This window comes from Kogia breviceps, chromosome 1 (genome assembly GCF_026419965.1).
Source record: "Kogia breviceps isolate mKogBre1 chromosome 1, mKogBre1 haplotype 1, whole genome shotgun sequence".
NCBI lineage: Eukaryota > Metazoa > Chordata > Mammalia > Artiodactyla > Physeteridae > Kogia > Kogia breviceps.
In genome coordinates, this window is record NC_081310.1 from 46,255,574 (window position 1) to 46,276,922 (window position 21,349).

General features: G+C 39.9%; 1 protein-coding gene across 2 annotated transcripts in view; it reads right to left on the bottom strand.

The window, feature by feature from the left end:
• PAPPA2 (pappalysin 2) overlaps positions 1-21,349 on the bottom strand; it is a 328,458-nt gene that overhangs the window by 62,892 nt on the left and 244,217 nt on the right. For both annotated transcript variants that reach the window (XM_067031083.1, XM_059051959.2), the window contains exon 20: positions 9,531-9,602. In XM_067031083.1, the coding sequence (XP_066887184.1) occupies positions 9,531-9,602 (72 nt within the window). The remainder of the gene's footprint in view (positions 1-9,530; positions 9,603-21,349) is intronic.

Below are 21,349 nucleotides of genomic sequence, written 5' to 3' on the forward strand. Positions count from 1 at the left end.
AAAAAGGATAAAAGTTTGAGAAAAGAATGGCTGAACAGATTTCACTATGAGGCTGAGTGAAATTATATATATTTATATGACATCTTGTCCTAAAAAACAAGGGGGCAAAACCCTAACAGAAATAAAAGCCTTCCTCCAAAAGGGCCACACATCATGCGGAGGCCCATAAAAATCACTTATTTCTCAGGTATTTATCACATGCAGGCTAACCTCTGACCCTCTCTCACCCCCGTCTCTGATCATCACATTCAGATCTGCATGCAGGCATTCTGCACCCAAGTATAAAGCGCATCTCCTAAAATGGGGAATTTTAGTCTGATTCTAGTGACTCTCTACTCCTTCTGGGCTCAAAGTCTGGGAAAGAAAAAAAGGTGCAATAAAAACTCAATTTTCATGCCATCATTTCCACCTCATGAATTATATATTGGCCCTCACACCCTAGAGGTACAGCAGTAAACCCAGGCAGTGCCCATGAGTGATGGAGAAGCACATGTCCCAGACATAGCTAACAGGGCTACCATCTGGAATACAAATAATAAAAGGGAGGCAGAGAGAGGTCCAAGACAACACAGAAGAAAGAATCTAAGGAATGATGGAGCAGATGGAATGAATTAGTGATGGAAGCATTGTGGATATCAGCTACTAAATGTGTAAAAACAATACAACTGCCCACCTACATTTAAGTAAATGCAGCCACTTCACTGAAGCTAAAGTTGTCCCCAAGGCCTCTTCACCCCTGTCTTTCCACTTCCAATTCTCTCCTATACAAATTCCTATCAAGGTAGTACTCGTTATAGTCATGACACTTAAAAATATCTCTACTGGGGGCTTCCCTGGTGGCGCAGTGGTTGAGAATCCGCCTGCTGATGCAGGAGACACGGGTTCGAGCCCTGGTCTGGGAAGATCCCACATGCCGCGGAGCAACTAGGCCTGTGAGCCACAATTACTGAGCCTGTGCATCTGGAGCCTGTGCTCTGCAACAAGAGAGGCTGCGATAGTGAGAGGCCCGCGCACCGCTATGAAGAGTGGCCCCCGCTTGCCACAAAAAGAGAAAGCCCTCGCACAGAAACGAAGACCCAACACAGCCATAAATAAATTAAAAAAAAACAAAAAAACCCAGATCTCAAAAAAAAAAAAAGTCTCCCACATTGCTTGCAATCACAAGATTCATCTAAAATGTAATTCCTATGCAATGACAGTGGAATAATAATATCTCTGAACTTATTTAAAATATATATATATCTCTACTGGTTGCCTTCAGAAAACACAAATATATTTACACGTAAATCCATGGAGTGATAGATTTACAAGGAGAGAGAATATCTAACCATCATCTGTGTCTGAGACATCAGAAAATGTTTAACCATGTCAGACAGAAGACAATACACATCCCTTTAAAATGCTCCAAAGACTAATATGCCTTTAAACAGTTCCCTTTATAAACTTCTATAAAGTTTAACAGTTCCAGGATATTCTCACACATATTTACTTTAAATAGTTCATTCAGCTTTTTAAGCCCATTATTTTCTGTCCTGTTGTTATTGGGGGATGCTGACTGTTAACTCTTCTCTATATAAAATGTTTACTACATGAAAGTACTTACTACATTAATCTTTATCCTTCTCTTTTAGGCTTAAAAATTCCAATTCTTTTTATTTTTCACCAAAGGTATTATTATCAAGCTTTTGATATTATTTTTGTGATCTTCAACATGTTCTGTGTTTTCTAATGGCTACAGAAGTTGGACCCAGAGAGAAAACAGGATCAGATCAATGGTGAGAATAATGATAGGCAATGAAATACTCGGGTTTTCGGTTGGTCTCACTTACACTTATTGGCAGGTAGCTTGTCATTTTAAGAACATGGTCAGGCTACTGTTTACACACAATGAACCATCATTTAAAAATTTTAACTGTAATTTTAAAACAATTACGTATTTCCTGGCTTATAAGAATTTCAGTTTTACCACTGTCTGCCAGATATTTTTACCTCTATCCTTGATCTTTCCAATGTTATTCTATTTCAGGTGATTTCTTCATTTATTCAAGAACTACTGGAAGACCTAAATAGACATTTCTCCAAAGAAGACATACAGATGGCCAAGAAACACATGAAAAGATTCTTAACATCACTCATCATTAGAGAAATGCAAATCAAAACTACAATGAGGTATCACCTCACACCAGTCAGAATGGCCATCATCAAAAAATCTACAAACAATAAATGTTGGAGATGGTGTGGAGGAAAGGGAACCCTCATACACTGTTGGTGGGAATGTAAATTGATACAGCCACTGTGGAGAACAGTATAGAGGTTCCTTAAAAAACTAAATAGAACTACCATATGACCCAGCAATCCCACTACTGGGCATATACCCAGAGAAAACTATAATTCAAAAAAAACCCAACAACATATGAACCCCAATGTTCATAGCAACACTATTTACAATAGTCAGGACATGGAAGCAACCTAAATGTCCATCGATAGAGGAATGGATAAAGAAGATGTGGATATATACAATGGAATATTACTCAGCCATTAAAAGGAATGAAATTGGTCATTTGTAGAGATGTGGATGGACCTAGAGTCTGTCATACAGAGTGAAGTAAGTCAGAAAGAGAAAAGCAAATATCGTTTAATAACGCATATGTGTGGAATCTAGAAAAATGGTATAGATGATCTTAGTTGCAAAGCAGAAATAGAGACAGAGACGTAGAGAACAAATGTATGGACACCAAGGGGGAAAGGGGTGGGGTGGGAGGAACTGGGAGACTGAGACTGACACATATTCATTATTGACTCTATGTATAACTGATGGGAACATGCTGTATAGAACAGGGAACTAACCTAGTGCACTGTGGTAACATAAATGGGAGGGAAGTCCAAAAGGGAGCGGATATCTGTATGTGTATGGCTGATACATTTTGCTGTGCAGTGGAGGCTAACAGAACATTGTAGAGCAACCATGCTCCAATGAAAATTAATTTTAAAAAAAAGAACCCACTAGATAAATGGTTAACTATTGGTAGATGGAACCTTTTTCTCCAAGATGTGATGTGACTGCTATTGCATACAATTATCTTTGAGTGTATTAATTCATTCCTGCCCAGTGCCTCTCAAAGTACAGTTGAGGACTACCTACATTAGAAGGAACTGGGGTATTTCTGAAAAAAGCAAATTCTTGGACTCCACACAAGACTTGATATGTAAAAATTGGGAGGGAGGGGCAGAACCTAAGAATCTACATTCTAAAAATAAGCACTCCAAGTAATTCTTAAGCACACTTTAAAAACAAAAACAAAAAACTATCAGCAGAGTCCACTGCCCATGTGGAATGAGTAAAGACAAGGTGTGGCCAGAATAAGTCTTGAGGTTTCCACTGGATGGACCATCCCAGTTCAGCACAATCTACAGTAGTGATCCAACATGTGGTCAACTCCTTAGGGGTCTTCTTAAATTAGGGGTATATCGTTTGTACTAGAATGACACACCTGCTAAATTTAAAAAGTGATTTTTCCTTTATCTGTTTGACCAATCATTGTGGCACAAAACATCACACTGAAAAGGAGAGTATATCCCTTATAAATACAGGACTTAGAGAAGTTTGTCCTAGAACTCTTCCTAGTAGAAAAACCAAGCTTGCAGGCCCATAGGTTTTATTGTTCAACCCCCTTTTCTTTTAAAATGGTACATGCTACGTAGCTTTATTTTCAGTCTTCTGTAAGCTCCTCATTCCTTTGAGAACATCAAAATGATTGGCTGGGGACTCCAAGGAGTCTTACTAAGCAATTCTTTACCTCATCTTCCTCCAGATCAGCTTGGCCTCTCACTCTCTTAATATATATGCACCTACATATGTATTTCCTGCCACTGTCTTAGAATAATAGATAGTGGGAAGAAGCATTAATTTTTCGGTGAGTAACAGAAGTCACTCAGTATGACTGATAAATGAGATTCAAGTAATGTTTACTGAACATTCATACAATAGGCGCTTGCTCATCCTTTATTATGTTCTCTCATATCCACCCTTTCTTAGTCTGAGTTCTCTCTTGCCAGCTAGAACCAGGAGGATGGAAAAAAACCAAAAGCAGAACTGACCTTGGACTGAAGCCAAGGAAGGATGGTGCCAACAGATTTCCAAAATGCAACCCATCCAGTGAGTAAGAAATCAAAGCTAACCATTAAGGCCACAAATCTGAACAGAAAGATCAAAATCTATGTAGAAGGCAAAAATCCCCAGAAACAAGGGAGATTTCCAGTTATTCCTGAGAAATCAGCATGACTCACATTCTCCTGAGGTATGACCTCTTCAAAGTCCCCCAAACGACACCCCGCTGGGTGCATCTCCATAGTTTTCTGAGTCAGGTATCTGACCAACAAGTTTAAAAGATAAATTGTATCCACCTGATAAAGCTGAGGAACTTAAATTCAGAGATGTTAACGGACTTGCCCAAGGAAACATGTACTAAGGGATGAAACTGAGGTTCAAGCCTGCCTCCGGACCCCTTACAGCCTTCCTTTGGCTCCTCCGGGTTGCCCCTGTTGCAAAGCTTTCTGATTCTATGCATGACAGGGTTGTAATTCTCTCCTTCACCTTCTACTCCTTCCTTACCGTTCCTTCCACTGTGCTACTCCTCAGAAAACGAATATAATCATTCTCAATTCGAGACTTTCAAAGTCAAAGGTCTACCTTCAACTCTCTCTCCTTGCCTTTAGAGGGGTAGAAGCAGGTGTCATTGAAGAATTAGGCCTGTGTTTTTCAAAGGACTAAAACACATCCTATAACTCAGAAGTTCACAGACTGTAGGAAGGACAGACCTGTCATATAATCTTGAAATAATGTGATAAGTGAGATGATAGGCATTTACAAGGGTATGTATAAGAATTTATAGGAGAAATAGTAGCATGTTCAGAGAGAATTACTTGAAATACCCCCAAAAATCTTTAAAAGTTTTCTAAAAATATTGGAAGCCTCAAGAACATCAATTAACCATGGCCACCTGCAGTATATAATACTCATAAAGATATAAACTGGGTGTGAGTAGACTTTCTTGATTCTTAATATGTATATATTGTTTCAATAACAGCCCATCCTTACATAGTGATGTATATCGTTCCTTAGGCAATACCAGTACAAATATATTATTTGGCAATTTACATAGCACCTTAACATCAGTTATTTCACTTGACTCTCACAGGAGTTTTGAGAGAAAGCCAGACAGATACAACACGTAGCTAAAAGGGTAGACTCAGAATTTGAACCTAATTCTTCTGACTTCATTCCACCTCTGACCTCCTCCACAGCTGCCCCCACCTTTTTTTTTTTGAAAAACACAACTCTACAAGAACCTGCAAAATGTTAAAGAGAGAATATCAGAAATTTTAATCCAAAATGGGGGGCTGCTGACAAGCACAACAAACTTGTAAGAAATACGTGCTCACAGAAAAAGCAGAACCAAAATGTAGGTCAATGGGCACTCAATTTTAACCACCCTACAGGAAGGAAATGAGTCATTTCTACGCAAAAGGAGGCTGGAGGTGTGGTCTATATTTCCAGCTGCATTCCCTAGAGAACAAGATGTTCTTAGTTTAATGGAACCTAGGACTGTAGACTTTGTTAGAATTAATAAATATGATGTTTTGGAAGGAAGGAAGGAAGGGAGGGAGGGAAGCAGGAAGGAAAAAGAGAGAGAAGATAACACATATGATCTGACGGTATAATGTGTTCACTGACGGAGTGAACACTCACTTCAATTATCACCCCACAAAATGAGGATAACCCTCCTCGCCACCCCCACCCCCCATACTGGGAAAAGAGTGCACTCAATTGGCCAAGCATTGGCAGAATAAGTCTTTGTTTTCTACACAGTTATAATTGACTATTGGTGTGCTTGTCTATAATTTTAATGGGCACAGGTCCGGGATTAGGGTTAACAATTAGGAAACTAATGCAATAGCCCAGGTGAGAGATGTTGAGGCCCCAACGAGGGCAACAGTAGGAATGAGGAGAGCTCCTCATCATGACCGATTAGATTTGGCAGCTGTCTCCAAGTGATTTGCAAATTGTGGATCTCAGAGGTTCTCCAGGCAATGGTCTGTTCCCCTTTCTTCCTTTGTTCTCTCCCTTTCCCCATCTTCAGAGTTTGCATCTAACCACGTTGAGGCCACCCGGCAGCTCTGCCCTGCCTTCTGCCGCACTCATTCCGTAAGCATTCACAGAGTGGTGAATAGTGCATAACCACCCTATAAGCATCTACTATGGACCTGGAATGGCATGATGCTTAAACATTTATGTCCATTATCACATTAATCCCTCATCACAACTCCTTAAAATGGCTGTGTTGCCCCCACTTCCCAATACAGATTAAGACCCAAAGGCTTAACACCACTCAGCTGACCCAGGATTTGAACCTATACTTATTTAACTTCAAAACTTCTCCACCAACCAAATTACCACTCCCTGCCCATTTGCAACTTACAAAAGAAAGAGAAAATACAAGGAGTGTCTGGGTCAAGAAGGTGAAACACAAGAACCAACTAGAAAAATAGAATTTAAGGCATGAACAGGTTTGGACTCCAGATATGTGGTACACACGTGCTCTTGAGAAAATGGGAGCGTAAGTAACCACGAGAAGACGGCATTATTTACATAAGATGTTTCAGAGGGAACCTTCAGTGCTGTCTCTTAAAGAAAAGTGAGAGGCATAGATAGTGGAGAATTGAAGGCTAAAACTCTGTGGCCAAGGGGATAGGACGCAAACAGGTGCAGAAGTGATACAACGCAGGCGTGGAGTGGTACAGTGAGGGGATTGGTTCAATGCCTCGGTGTACTGAGACCAATAAAGAATGATGTACTTCACTCTTATGAAGTTGAATGTCTTAAGGGGACATCTTAGAATTCAATTCGCTATTGGAAAGCCAAAAAAGAAAACCCTTTTTAGACACTGGGGTACAAAGTATCAGATTTCTGTGCCACATGTTTCAAAACTTGCTCTCACCCACCTAACTCTCTTCGGTTCATCTTGCATCCAGGTCTGTTTTCTCTCTGTCTGTCTCTGACACTCTTTGGTTCTCCCTAATATATTTAGCTGACTTTTTTCCAGTAAAGGACTAAGTGTCTGCCAAGTTGCCCCTAGAACAGGCCAGTTTCAGCCGCTCTTGTCCTTTTCCATCCTCACCCTTCCTCTCTGCATTTCTTATTACTTATACCTTCAGAATTGTTTCTACTTCTCCCCATGCGCCCCGCTCTGCACAATTCCTTTTCCCTTTCTACAGGTATTGATTCTTCTTCTTTGTTCCTTCTGTCCACCCCTCTCAGTGTTTTTTTTTTTTTCTCTTCCTAGCCTTTGCTGGGAAACCAGAAGCAAAATCATGTCCTGTCAAATCTTGTCCTACCCAGAGAGTCTCGGGAAATACTGTAGAATAATCAGAATGTGAATGAATAATGTAGGCTAAAATTATTCCTAGACAAATAAGCTTCAAATTAGGGATCCATAGTCTAGGAACCTTCTTGTCTGCTCCCATAGTAACCAGAGCGGTGGTTTGCAAACTTAAGCGGTCTTCAGAATCTCCTGGAACACTTGTTAAAACACAGATTGCGGATCCCCACCCCCAGAGTCTCTGATTCAGTAAGTCTGGGGTGGGGCGTGAGAATGTGCATTTTTAACAGGTTCCCAGGTGATGCCACTTGCTCTGGTCCAAGGGCCATGCTTTGAGAAGCCCTGGAGTGTGGGTGTGTGGTGTGTCAAGCTTCAGCTGTGCGTGATAGCAGTTGGGCATAGGGGTCATAAGAGGGAATGAAGGTTTGTTCCTTGTCACACCAACAAAGAAGCTGAAAGAAGCCTGGGAAGCTCTGGATAAGGGATCCAGAGCGTGTGCTGGGGTGCAGCACGGAGGGAGGACAAATGGGGAAAGCTCTGTGTTGTAACCTTCTGGGAAACACGGAAGCCAGCTCCAAGCCCTGCCATCCACCCTCCCTCTTTGCGATCATGCCTGGAAGCCACAGAAGGGAATTCTCAGGATCCCTTTGATCTCGCCAAAGTTCTCGAATCCTCTGTCTGTTTATCTCCTTCCTTCCCTGGCCTCCTCGTCCCCCTTGCTACCCCCTGCCCAGTGGATGAGTCACTCACTCCCCTCCCCACCCCACTGCCATCTGTTTTTCTAATGATGGCAGAAGATGAGCTGTTTTGTTGGCCCACACCATAACAAAGCACTCTCCATGCTAGCATTTTTCCTGATGCATTCTCAGGATGCTATTTTATTGGTATCATTTCCCCACCCAGTTTTCCCTTTGTCTGAAACCCCACAATTTTCCCCTCTTTGGCCTCATGTAGATCCCAGTTTCCCAGAATTAGATCAAGAGAAACAGGGATACAGGAGAATCCAGGGACTAACAGGCATGTGGGTTGGGTGTGTATGTAGGGGGAGGGTGCTGGAAGTCAAGGGCAAGTTAAACAGCTCTCTCTAGCGCACTAGGCACAGCCAGAATTATTGAGCATTGCTGCTAAGTGGCTTAATTACTTCCAGTGAAAGACTTTGATGACAAAGCCTTAACTCTAGCCTGAGACTACAGTATTTCTATCTGCTTCTGCCTATTCCCAGGGTGAGAGGGCTTAAATGGTGTGTGTGTGTGTGTGTGTGTGTGTGTGTGTGTGTGTCCTCATTCTTGACTCTTTCTTGCAAACACTCCTCTTAATCTAATTAAAGAATTCACATCCCCCTGAGTCCCCCACTGCTAGGGGAATGCCTTGTGTGAGAAGTAAACAGGATTCCTTGAGGTAGTAAAGGTCTAGTTTGGGTTAATCAACAGTGGACTACAGGACCTCCTCAGAGGTAGGAAACAGAGATGCCTGCGTGACCCAGGCAGTTGATGTCAATGAGAGAAGCCCAGTAGGTGAGAAGCTACAGAGTCTGGTAAGGACCGTGCTGAACTGAAGGGCAGCTGCCCTTCTGGTGTTGTAGCTGCCACTCGGATCCAGCTAATCGTTGCCACGGTTGTCAGATATTCTTGTTTTTCAACAGAAAAATCTTTGCACAAAGAGTTTTATATTTATTTTTACTTGGTGTGTGTGTGTGTGTGTGTGTGTGTGTGTGAAGTTACATATACACATATGAATTTTTTGTGAAAAATCCCTATTTTTAAGCATTAGCAACCAAAACAAAATTGTTTTTAGACACTGAGCTGGCCAAACCCCTGTCTGTGGGCCACTGATCTGCAAAACTCCGATCTAATTGAAATCCAATGAGGCCCGGTTAGAGAATCCCAAAACCATAAATAATTCTGACTTGCTTTTAAGTTTTATTAAGTCATTTAAAATGGAACCCTGGAGATTTTGTTAAAATTTTTAAAAAGGCAAAGTCAGAAATCCTAATATCTGTAATTTGGGGACTGTGGAGCTAAATTTAAGAGATTACACAAAGGACATAGGATCTGGGAAAGGGCAAATACTGAAGCAGAAGGACGAAAGTCTCCATAAGTTGAGCAGAACAGAAAGCTCTGGTCTGCGTTTGGGGGAGGGGAGGTGGCTTACCTCACAGGACTGGATGCAGTGGATCAGGAGGGGGTCTGGGTGCCACTGACGCCGCCCGGTGCACACGATGCTCTGAAGGGGAAGACGGAAAGAACAGAAAACAAAAGCAAAGACACCTGGTCAGTGAGAGAAGGGGCAAATCCTGTGCTTTCCCCACTAGCCCAACCCCTTCCCTGAGGAGCAAGCCCCAGCTGTGCTGCATGAATAGGTCCAAGGCCATAGTTTGGTCTTTCCCGTGGAACTACTAATTCTGCCAGGTGGAGCCAAGGGAGAATCTCTTAATGGAGAGAATCTTTTATTCATTTCTTCATCATCTTCACTCTCCCTGAGCTATCAAAATCTGCAGAATTTGGTGTAGGTGTGGTTTAAAATATCATCCTCAATACTAAAATGACTTTAATTTGGCTCTAGGCATAATATTGGTTCCATTTGTTTTGAAATTTTAAATAAAGTTACAAGAAATTGTGAGATGGCTTGTGTTCATCAGGAAGGACCATGGAGTTTTAAAGGCTGAGAAATAGAGCTTCATAAGAAGAGTCTTGAACTAAAAATGGATCTCAGGAATCCTAGATCACAAGATGTGAGTGCCCAAGCAAGGAGCGGGGGCCAAACTGCACTCTCTGCAACTCCTGTTAGCACCATTTATGCCCTCCTTGTGGGAAATAAAAGAGGGTCTACGCACTGGACAAATAGGCTTAATGTGAAACCACCAGGACTCAAAATGGCACCAACATTAAGATGGTGAGAGTGTGAAAATGTGTCTGTGTTAAAACACTGGTGACCTTCTCTGACCATTGACCAGGGCCCAATGGCCATTTCCTGATGTGCCTTTAAACAAGTAGTCATCTACTCTTTATGAAGAATAATAACTCATTTTCATGGAGTTTTTTTTCTTTTAATTTTTGTATTTAAAGATTTCAAAAGATACACTTCAGGAAAAGAAAAAGTCCCAAAAGACATTTCAAAGAGAAAAAGAAGTTCTCTTTATAACCTGCTAACAATCCACCCATTTGTGGACTTTCATACTCACATTTTAAATTCAGTACAATAGAAATTCAGGGAAAAATGATGCACTGTGAGATATGAGTTTTACATAAAACAGCACTCCAGTAATTGAAAATTATACATTCTAGAATGCTAAGACTGTACAATAATCAGATTGGAGATATTTGCATATTTTAAGCTGTAGGTATATCAGTATATACCTCAGAGTCAGTTATGAAAATGCACATCTGCAGTATTTTTCTGGAGTTATATTGCTATAAACTAAAAGTCCTCCTTCACAGCTTCCCTAAAGAGGCAATAAATACTGTAAACCCTAAGAAATTTTTTTGATATTCAAAACTCTATACTCTAATAATGTAGAAGGCGACTTTGCTTAAATTATCATTGCAAAGACACAGACCTACTAGAGAATGGACTTGAGGATATGGGGAGGGGGAAGGGTAAGCTGGGACAAAGTGAGAGAGTGGCATGAACGTATATACACTACCAAACGTAAAATAGATAGCTAGTAGGAAGCAGCCGCATGGCACAGGGAGATCAGCTCAGTGGTCTGTGACCACCTAGAGGGGTGGGATAAGGAGGGTGGGAGGGAGGGAGACGCAAGAGGGAAGAGATATGGGAACATATGTATATGTATAACTGATTCACTTTGTTATAAAGCAGAAACTAACACACTATTACTCCAATAAAGATGTTAAAAAAAACTCCAATATACTACAATAAAGATGTTAAAAAAATAAAAGATAAATTATCATTGCACTAAAAAAAAATTATGAAATATGTACAGTTATTCCTTGATAGCCACAGGGGGTTGGTTCCAGGACCCCTGCGGATGCCAAAATCCAAGGCTCCTCAATCCCTTATATAAAATGACATACTATTTGCATATAACATCCTATTTATACTTTAAATCATCTCTAGATTACTTATAATACCTAATACAATGTAAAAGCTATGGAGATAGCTATAAATACAATGTAAATGCTATGGAAATAGTTGCCTGAAAGCAGCAAATTCAAGTTTTGCTTTTTGGAACTTTCTGGATTTTTTTTTTTTTTTTCTGAATGTTTTGTTACCAGATAATGGTAATGGCAAAATGCAGTAATTTGAATCCTTGAAATGCAAATTCATGGCAACTTTATTCCTTCTCATGCACTGAATCCACTAAGGACCCCCAGGCCCCACCCTAGTGTCAGTCAGTTATTCAATTCAGACTAAATGTAGCACTCACTATGACCCAGTTTCCTCAGGGAGCAAAAGGGATCTGAAGATCCACCAATCCTGTCACTACCCTCAAAGAACTCAAAGTCTATGGGGGGAGGTAGCTGGAAGTACATCAATTCCTCCACATGAAGGGGAACTTAGCCTCGGCACCTTCACATGACGACCATAGCCAGAACTTGCCAGAACATTCTGAACTGACTGGATCAGTTTCTCTTATGCCCTTCATACCTTCTACTCCATCCACCACCTTTATACATGCAGGAGTGTTGATCTTCTAATACTTGAGGAATTCTAAAAATACATTGCAAAGGAAAAAAACAAAAGAAAAAAAACCTAAAAGAAAGAAAGGAAAGGAGTCTGTCTGTATTTACTTTTAATTCTTTTTCTCCAGTGCTCTTTTTTTTTTTTTAACCACAGACCCTTTTGGTTTTCTTTTGTGAACATCTCTCCAGATTAATGTTCTGTGGAACTCACTTTAGGAAATGGTACTCAATAGTTATATGATGGAAACAATACATGTGCATTTTTTTTTTCACATAACAGCTTCTTCATTTTGCTCTGCTGAAGCAAATTGCAATTACCATTTATTGTGAAATTTGTGATATCTCTCTTTCCAGTCTTTTTTTCATCACTGTTCCATTTATAGTACTAGCCTCTACATCTCTAATCTGCGTCAGTAGTGAGCCTTCATTTTATTTTATATATATATATTTTTAACATCTTTATTGGAGTATAATTGCTTTACAATGGTGTGTTAGTTTCTACTTTATAACAAAGTGAATCAGCTATACATATACATTCTCCAGTGCTCTTTTCTCTTATTATTTCCAATTTGTTTTTTACACCTTTGTATCTTTTTTGTGTGTGCGGCCGCACCATGTGGCTTGGGGGATCTCAGTTCCCCAACCAGGGATTGAACCTGGTCCACAAGCCCAGAATCCTAACCACTAGGCCACCAGGGAGCTCCCCTACATCTTTGTATTTTTATGTAATTTAATTTTATTATTATGTGATACATGTTCACAGTATAAAATCTAAAAAGCATAAAAGGATACACAATCTCCCCAACTACTCAATTTCCTGCATACAATTTTTAGTTCTTTTTTATGTCATTACAGATAGTCTATGAATATACATACGTATATAAAATTCTTTATTTCCTCACACAAAGTATAAAATACTATAATTTTATTTAGTTCTTTAGTTTATTGTTGTTTGATTGTCTAACTTTATTTCACTCCAGAACATTTCTTGGTGTTCTGTTCATTTTATGGTATATGGGTTGTTGCATTCTATTGATTGCATATTATTCCATTTCATGGATGTACCTTAATTTACTTAATCAGACCCATATTAATGGATATTCAAGTTATTTTCAGTCTTTTGCTCTAACAAACAAAGCTATGTATAAATCATTTCATATATGTGCAACTACATCTGTTCAATAAACTCACGATACTGGAATTGACAATACCCATCTCAATGAATTTTTTAATATTCTATAATTCAGTCTTAAGACTAATTCAGACTGGAAACCTCCTTGATCTCTGTACAGATTACAAAAGTTTCTGGTACCTGTGTCATATACCTTCCTAGACTGCAAAATCTTTGAGAATAGGGACTGTCTCCCACTCACACATCTTATTTCAGTGACTTAGAGAGAGACAATGTTCAACAAGTACTTGTCAACTGTTAAATAGGTTGTTGTATCTTTAGGTTTCTTCTTTATCTTCTGGCCTATGAAAGTCACTCATCTCATATGAAAAGATCTGCATATAGAATTAATTGAATAACTACTTACTGATCAAAATTGGAGGAAAATTTCAAATGTTTTTCAGATCCTACATTTTATGAGCACATTTGTGGTAGTGAGGTGAAAGAGGAAAGTGAAATGGGAGGAAAACTAGTGAGAAGTTGGCATAGAAGGGCTAGCTCCTGGTGAGGTGTGTTAAATTAATTAAACAAGGAGGCCATTACACTGAGTTGGCTCTAATGCCACGGTGGCCTGTGGAAGCAAACCAGAACCTATGCCTGTCAACGTCTCAAGGTTATGAAATTGAAACCAAAGGGCAATCAATCATGAACAACCAACTTGGCTTTCAGCTATAACCAATCAATAATTTCCTTACTTTGCTTCTGCCTTTTCTCTATAGTCAAGTCTCTCCCCAGCTGCTGTTGGTGGAGCACACCTAAACCCGGCTTGGCACTACCCAATCTGAATTGATTTTTGCTCAGATAAACTCTTAAAATAGTTAATATGCCTCAGTTTATCGTTTAACAGTTCAATATGATTTTCTTATTTTCTGGAATGTTTTTGACAAATTATAATCCTATATACTACATTTGAAAAGCTATAGAGAATAATTGAAAAAACCACCTTATATCCTCTGCCCAGCTTTATCAAATCATAACACTTTGTTTTATCTGCTTCCAGAGTTTGTCACTAGAGATTCAATTAATGTCCCTTATATATGTCCCTCCAACATCATTCTCCTTCCATCCTCCCTATTAGTAACAACTATTCTGAATTTTAAAATTATTATTTCTATACACATATATATAATTATAACTATAGTTGTTATACTATTAGCAAGCCACTTCTGAAATGAATCAGTTGTGAAAACTAAGGGCCAAGGATTTGTTTTAAACTTTTCAAAAAGAAAAAGTGCATGAGAAAACCAGTTGAAAGATTTCCTCTTGGTTGGACTATTTTAAATTTTTTTAAAAAGCAAGGGAAAAAAGAGAAGAAAGGAAGAACAAAGGGAGAGCAGAGATGGGAAAGGAGAAGATGGGGTGGGGCAGAGAGAGAGAGAAGGGAGGGAGGAAAGAGGGAAAGAAAACCAGTTAAGGGTTATTAGGATGGTCATAGGGCTGTATGAAGGCTGTTGCCTGGTTAAATGTGTTGTTAAAGGTCACAAGACTGATGGTTAGCCAACATTAAGGTCTAATACAAAATTGCTCAATTGTTTTTTTATCAGGAATAGTTACTTGACAGAATGGGCTACTAATCACATCAGATCACAAAGTTCTGCTCCTTGCCCAGGTTTGTAATGATCTCCTTATTACCATATATGTATGCAGCCCTAAATAAAATACAGCGCTATTTTGCATATTTATTTGGACCACAGCACATTACCCTGCAATATACTTTGTGGTTATTCTTCCCCCATCCTCCAAGACACTCTCGTCTACTCTTCTCTAGAGAAGAGGGAATTGATGCCTGAGACTTACTCAAGCAGAGAGGGAACAATGCCACGTTTTAAACAGATGAAAAAGAAGATTTTTTCATGACTCATGTCTGAGGGATTTGTTCTCCCATGATGTGTGGCAAGTGTCATTGGAGCTGTTACACACAACTGCACCCATCAAGAGGACACTCGGGGTGGGGGGAGGGGGAGGGTTAGGAGATGAGGGGAGACAGACTGGAGGGTGAGACCAGATAGTGGGAAACTGTGACTTCTGGAGGCTATTATCTTCTTTTTTTCCTCCTGCTTTTCTCTTCCTCTTAAAACATTTTGGTTTTATTTAAGGAATTATTAATCCTTTGGGGACCAACTTGGGAAAACAAAGTCAGAAATTATAAGGTTTGTTTTGACTGAGCAATTCTGTTGAAGAGCTGGCGAGTTGAGAGGGGTTCCATGCAGTGTTGAGAACTTTGCAAACCTAACGTGTGTAGCCACAGGAAAATCTCATTAATTTGGACCTCACTAATTCCTAATTAGGATATACTAAAAAAAAAAAAAAAAAAAAGAAAAAGAAAAAAAGGATTATCCAATCTGGGAAAACTGAATTTATGAAGCAGACTAATAGGGGAAATGAGATATTATGATGGATATTTTTGTATTTCAGAAAGAAACATTTTCAAATACAGTTTAGAAAAACTCGTTTACATGCAAACAATTGCCTTATTATGTGCAACAACAACAACAAAATCTCTCCATGAAATCCGGTTCTCAAAAGACCACTTCTTTATAACGTAAGTCAAAATGTCGATTTTCCTATTTTAAACAGGAAAGTCGCAAGATATAATAAAACATTCTCTAGACACAGTGGTTCAGTATGATAATAAAAAATCAACCTTACGTAGGCTTTCTGTAAAAATCCAAAGGTTTGCCATGAGAAATGGCTCTGTGGAGGTGGGAGGCATTGTCTTCTTCGAGGTCTTTGGTTTCACACAACAACCTCGCTCTGAGCAATGGATGAAATGAATCATACATTGAGGAAGACATAATTCCTACCCCCAAGACTCTCACAGTTTGGTGTTAGAATGACAGAAAAAAGGAAGAAAAGCAGAAAATGAAGAAGAGGAAAAGCAGGGATGAGAGAAACACTAAATGTTCTCAGCGGAAGTCCATGAGGAGCTCTTCCTATACCCTCAGCTCAGACCCCCTAGATATGAGCAATGGTACTGATTGGGCAGTTGGCTGTCTCTTGTCTGTCCCAGCTGCCAGTTTCCACTGCTCAGTTACCCTGACTAGCAGGCATTTATTTGACAGCCAAGAAGCCCTTCTGTTTGGCATCCTCTGTTTTGTAGGGATATGTCTCTGCTGATGCCATCACCATAGAAAGGTCTAAATCCCTGGGTGCAGTAGGTGAAGGAGGAAAACGCCATTACAACAACAAAGGCCCAGAAAGTCCATTTGGGAATTTCAAATCCTTACTTCATGTTTCCTACAGCCAGCATGCCTCTGACACATTTAGAAATAATAGTATATGTTCATCCTTACTCTCTTCTCAGTCTCATACCAGAGCCGTTAGAAATTGCTTCTTCAGTCAGAGGTGTCCAATAGGAAGCACTGAATGGCCATTAATTGTCTTCCCAGTCCCATTTGTAAAAGGCACTGAAAAAAACAAATGACCTACACACCTCTATCTACACACACTAACAAGCAAAGCATAGAACTTATAGAACAATATTTTTCTTTCTTATAGAAAGCAGGTGATATCTTTTCAGAGAGGCTGGAAATTTCCAAAGGTAAGACTTGTACTAAGTGAACTTAAATTACATTTTTACATAATTTAGAACTATGTGCTAGAAACTGTGCAAAACATTGCAAAAGTGTTATTTTTAATTTTTATAACAACACTTCAAGATAGATAATACCATTCTCATTCTTGCTGATGAGCAGACAGAGGCTCCAAGGGGTAAGTCATATAGTATTTGAACCCAGGAGGACCTCACTCTTCTTTTGACAATTGCCACTTTGAGTTGTTTTTCATCAAAACCCCAGACTACCTAAATCCTCCGAAATTCTTCCTTTAATGTAAAGTACATTATTCTAGGAGTCAGGTATCATGTTCAGGAATAAAAACCAGTAGAACCCCTAGAGACAGGCACATAAATGTTACAGGAACCTAAAACGTATACTCGATTATTCTTTAAAAACAAACTTTCACAACAAGGAAAAGCAGTATTATAGGGAAATATCTCTCTAAATTATTTTTGTTAGACTTCACGAGGAGGGAAGGGACATGTGGGAATGAGGAGTTCTCATAGTTGGGGCAAATGACTTCTTTTCTATTTGATAGGCAAACTAACCTAAACATACACCAGAAGAAAAAAAGACTACAGCCAACAGGGTGATTCAGGGGAAATCTCTGAACTTGGAGTCAGAAAAGTTGGGTGCACTGCTCTCTCCATTTCTTGAAAGCTGTGCAACCTTGAACACATAATCTGACAACATCTAATTTGTCAGTAAAATAAGGATAATAAAATCTTCCTTTCTTAGTTTATTGGTTTGTGAGAAGACTCAAATGAAATTATAAATTTCCAAAATATATATATTATGTATATATACACAACTTTGAAAGCAATAAAGCGTTATCCAAATGTAAGATATCATTTTTATTACAAAGAATGAAGTCATTGGAAGCAGACTAGAGAAAATGATGCAATTTAATCCATTGCTCTGTAGTCTTGCCAGATACCAGGTATTTGAAGTATGAGAGATAGCAAGGGTTTACATGAAATAGGAGATCATCATTTACTAAACAAATGAGCCAGGCTCCAAATAGGTGCACTTGCACTTAAAATATTTATGTTGCCAGTATTTTATTTTGTAATAGCAGTGTTTCGCAAAGCATTACAGTGGAATTACCTGGGGGGCTTGTTAAAAAATGCACACCCCAAGGCATTGGCAGTCTCTCTAAAGGGGGGAACCCAGGTCTGCTCCCTTTACAAACTGCCCAAGTGATTCTGAAGGGCACCAAAACTTAAGATTGAGTACGATATGGAACACCCTTCAAGATAAACCAATGTAAGTTACAAGGTTTTTACTCGAAGAAGACTTTCATTTAATACAACTGCTTTGGTGTATAAGGCATTTCTCCTTCTTTGTGAGGACAAGCTTAGATTTCCCACCCCTCAAGAGCCACTGAGTGCCACAAAATGGGACCATCTATGGTTGGGGCATAATCTCATCTCTGAGGACCTGGGTACATAAGGGCAATAACCTCATCATTATTTCCTTTGCTTCCACTGACTTTCTGGACTAGACCATAGTCATGATAAATGCAGTGATACAAATGATAACATTTGGTGTTTGGTTTAAGAAGAAAATTAATTCTGCATTTTCTTTCTGGGGCGGGCAACTTGAAGTTGACAAGGATATAATCATACATAGCAGTACGAAGCTGCAGCAAGTGCTCCCCATTTGAGGAGAAAATATATATTTACTTTCAAAGTAGAAATTGATGCTATCGCAATTTCTTCATTTACTCAACCAACATTCATAAGACACCTACAATTTGCCCAGCACTGAAAAAGGAACTAGGAATATAAACATGAACAAAATGCTATGGAATAGAGGTAAATAAATAATAATGACTCCCCTGAAGGATAGTTGAGAAAGGGGAGGTTTTAATAAAATAGAAGATATTGTTTTTCAGCTTGGAAATAGTCAAGTCTCTGTTATTGGTATCCCTGCTGTCTTCAAGAAGAAAAGTGAACTGCTCTTCTCTGAATGTCTCATTTAGAAAGCAGAGGTGGGAGACCCCCCCCATCACCAGAAGGCCTGCACTCTGGCCTGACAAACCCTACATGCATCGATTGTGCCCATCGGATGTCTTGTTGGGTAGATGCTGAAGTGACTGTAGAAGGGTTCCTGAAGCAGTTCATTTCTCAAGTGGGACAAATGGATTGTAAACATCCCAAGCCTTTCCCCCTTTAGCTGCTTATAGAGAAAGAGAAGTCTTTCATCATAAGAAGTTGAGTTCAAGGGACTGACAGAAAGGGTCTAGACCATCTTGCACTCCGTGAACATGAGGCAGGAGTTCTTTCTCCAGGCACTGTAATTCCAGCTAAACCTTCACAACAGACTGTGGGAAATGGGACGGGGAGTCTAGAAAGGCTGGGATGGGAGAACCAGAGAAGGTGTTTTTCTTGCTTTCTCCTTCCTGCTCCATATGGTCTTCCCAGAGCCCTCCCACTCGTGCTGGGCCCCCTCTTGCATAGTGTTCTCATTGGGTTCAACATCCTAAGAGGGGTCGTCATGCCCTACAGGATCTCGCCCACCTGCCGCTACCCTATCTCATCCTTCTAGCTGCTGTCTCTCCTCTCCCTCACCACAGCAATACCCTGGTTTCAGACACACAGAACTTCTTACCATTCCTTATCCTCTAGAATTTTCCCCTCGATCATAGTTTAAGACCCAGAGGAAAAGCTTCCTGGTCTGTTGATCCTTCCCCAACTCCCCAAAGTTCCTGAGCAGAATTAGACGCTTCCTCTTGGGTGCTCCCACAGCTCTTGTACCACAAGCAAGCCATTTCCCATGTTGCATTATTATAAATGTTTGTTTTCGTGGGCATAAGTCTTGTAAACAGAAGGACTCTCATTTTTTTCCTTTTCATATTCCCAGCATTTAGCACAGTTCCAGGGCACATAGTAAGCCCCAATAAGTGTCTGCTGAGTGAGTGACTGACTGAATTAATAGGGTCATGCTACTCCCATCCCCCACCCCAAAGCATACTTAGAGTATTTGTTACTGTTCCTCCTGCTTTAACACACATCCCTGCCAATAAGACAGTACAATTAGCCTGCGAGGGAAAAGGAGCAATCTGAGAATGATTTCTGAGAATGAAATGGAGTATATCACTAGTGTCCATCTCTTGGTGACTCTGTGGGAATAGCCTTCCAAGGTTTTTGTTTATTAGACAGTCCAATAAAGCAACAAAGCTCTCAGGCTTTCTGATATCCCCACCCTCCCATTCTAAGAATAAATAACTTCCTGACTACAAGTTCGTCTCCATTCATATCTTGTATAGCCTTTTCTTTCTCTTTTTCATTTACTCATTTCACAAATATTTATTGAACACTTATTACATACCAGTTAGTGTTCTAGGATCTGGGGATATAGTAGTGAACAATAATCCCTCATTGACCTCTTTATTCTAGTGGTGGAAAGAGAATTATGAATACATAAGATAAATGAGTAAAATATATAATATGCATGGTCATGATAAATCCTAAGGAGAAAAACATAAAAGAGGGAAGGGGAACAAAGTTTTAGGGGAGTTAGAATTTTAGATAGAGTAGTCAAAGGAGGCTTTCCTGACATTTGAATAAAATTCTGAAGGAAGCAAAGGAGCAAGACATGAAGATACCCAGAAGAGCATTCTAGGCAGACAGAACCATGGGGCAAAAGTCCTGAGGTGGGAGCGTGCCTGGCATGTTCAAGAATTAGCCAAGAGCCACTGTGGCAAGATTTGAGTGAGCCAAGGAAAGCATATGGGAGAGAGTCAGGAAGGTAGAGGTGGTCAAAGGACGCCATGGAACCGAGAACCCAGGTGTGAGAAGGACCCAGTGTGTGGATGTTGAAATCAGTAAGAGTTATACCAGGAATATTAGGTAAAGCGACTGTGAGCCAGAAGCTAAAGTGTTTAAAAAATCAGGGGAGGGAGTGAACTGAGGGTCAGAAGATGACAGCTACACTGAGGGTGGTGAGTGCTTTATTCTGTTGGCATTAGATTCAAATGTGGGTGATTTCAGGGAGGAGGTAGGGAGAAGAGTTTGGAAGTGGCATTGAGGAGACAGGAGGACATCTGCTCCTCTCCCAGGCCCAGAGACAGGAGGGGTGTGAGAGAGAAAGTAGGAACCAGTGGACCCTGCAGGGAGGCAGAATCCTCAGGGTTTCAAATGAAGATGAAAACAAATGGAAAGCTCAGAGATGTAATGGATCTCGCTCATGACTGATTTGAATATCAGAGGGTCCAGAGAGGATCTGGGGGTTTAGAGAGAGTGGGAAATGGAGGCAGAAAAGGTAATTTTCCTTACTTCCTCCTAGTCATTCTCTCCCTGTTTTCAGTTTGATTTTCATCTTTTCTAATTTATCCTATTTTTTTTATTAGTGGTAATTTTCTCTTTCAATTTCCTTCCTGTATTATCATTCTTTATGTCTCTGAGTCTTCCGTCTATATTATCTTTTAAACTTTCCTTTGGATATTGATCATCTTTTTTCTCAAGCTTTTCTCTTTTTTCTTCTCGATTTTCAATCCTTCTCTCTAGGAATGATCCATGCGGTTGTTTGCTCTAAGGATGCTTTGAAAGCCTCTGAAATTACTCCAGGGAATATGCTGCCGGTTGAGAATTGTTC